The sequence below is a fragment of the Cucurbita pepo genome, unplaced genomic scaffold, assembly GCF_002806865.2.
Source record: "Cucurbita pepo subsp. pepo cultivar mu-cu-16 unplaced genomic scaffold, ASM280686v2 Cp4.1_scaffold003227, whole genome shotgun sequence".
NCBI classification, from domain to species: domain Eukaryota; kingdom Viridiplantae; phylum Streptophyta; class Magnoliopsida; order Cucurbitales; family Cucurbitaceae; genus Cucurbita; species Cucurbita pepo.
The window spans coordinates 1-1,216 of record NW_019649241.1 but is presented as its reverse complement, the minus strand read 5'-3'; the positions used below and the strand labels follow the sequence as shown (position 1 = coordinate 1,216).

Sequence of the window (1,216 nt, the reverse complement as noted above, 5' to 3'; positions counted from 1 at the left end):
CCAAGAAAAACCAGTAAACAAAGTGAGTGAGTAATCAAACAGGTAACTAGAAACTGCGACGAGATGAATCATGGAATTTACTTTGTATACTTCTTCGAGATTGGTGTCAACGATACGCTTACGTCGCCTCCTTTCGAGAAGCTCTTCCTCGTCCTCAAGCAGCTGGATCCGACTCACCCGAGCTCGAACTTGGATTGCCATCAAAGCTTGCAGGCTCTTTAAGGTAGCAGCTGTTTGTTTCCTCACAAGATAGCCTCTCACAAGTGCTTGTATCTTAACCAGTGCTCTTAAAGCATGCAATGCCTTCCTTGCCTAGAAAAAACATAAGCAAATCACAACAGTAAACAGTAAAGAATATATTTCGGAGCCGATATTGTTTACTTTGGGCTTTTCCTTCCAAAATTGTTTTGTTCCCCGGACGTGAGATCTCTCACAATCCACCCCTTTCAGGGCCCAGTGTCGTCGCGGGTAAATCTCACAATCCACTCTCCTTCAGGGCCAAACGTCCTCACTGTCACACCGCCGGTGTCCACCCCTTTCCAAAAATATTTTGTTCCCTTGATGTGGGATCTCACAATCCGCCCCTTCAGAGCCCAGCGTCCTCACTGGCACACTACTTGGTGTCCACCCTCTTCGGGGTTCAGCTTCTTTGCTGGTACACTACCCGGTGTCTAGCTGTGATACCATGTTAGGAATCACGGATCTTCACAATAGTATGATATTGTCCACTTTGAGCATAAGCTCTAGCTTTGGTTTGGGTTTCCCCAAAAAAATCTCAAACCAATGCAGATGTATTTCTTACTTATAAACTCAACGATCATTCTCTAAATTATCCAATATGAGACTCCTTCCTAACAATCTTCAACTATATTGAGAAACCAAAGACATAAAACGAAAAACTAATTACCAAATGAGACCGATACACGGATTGGATCGTCGTAGCAGCAGCGTTTCGAGCACTCGATGGTGGCTTCTTCTGATCTGCCATGGCTACATGCTTGAGAGCTTCAATGGTATGAATGGAGCCAACAGATTTAGAAAGCTTATGAGTTAACAGAAGATTTGTCTTTCTAAAACTCCATTTTAGCTTCAAATTTGCAGAGTGATCAGAAAAAGAAGAAGAACCCATCTTCTTCTTCTTCTGATTCTTCTGATTCTTCTGATGTTCTTCCTTCTTCCCAAGAAGAAGATTCAATATCCATTTTGCAGCCTTCCC

General features: G+C 43.1%; 1 protein-coding gene across 1 annotated transcript; it reads right to left on the bottom strand.

Moving 5' to 3' along the window:
* Positions 1–11: 11 nt before the first annotated feature.
* LOC111786888 lies at positions 12–1,156 on the bottom strand (the record flags this gene model as incomplete). The annotated part of the gene is made up of 2 exons (XM_023667088.1): positions 908–1,156; positions 12–312 (listed from the first exon to the last, which is right to left on the bottom strand). Coding segments are annotated over exons 1-2 (523 nt in total), but the record flags the coding sequence as incomplete, so codon positions are not given.
* Between the last annotated feature and the right edge of the window lie 60 nt (positions 1,157–1,216).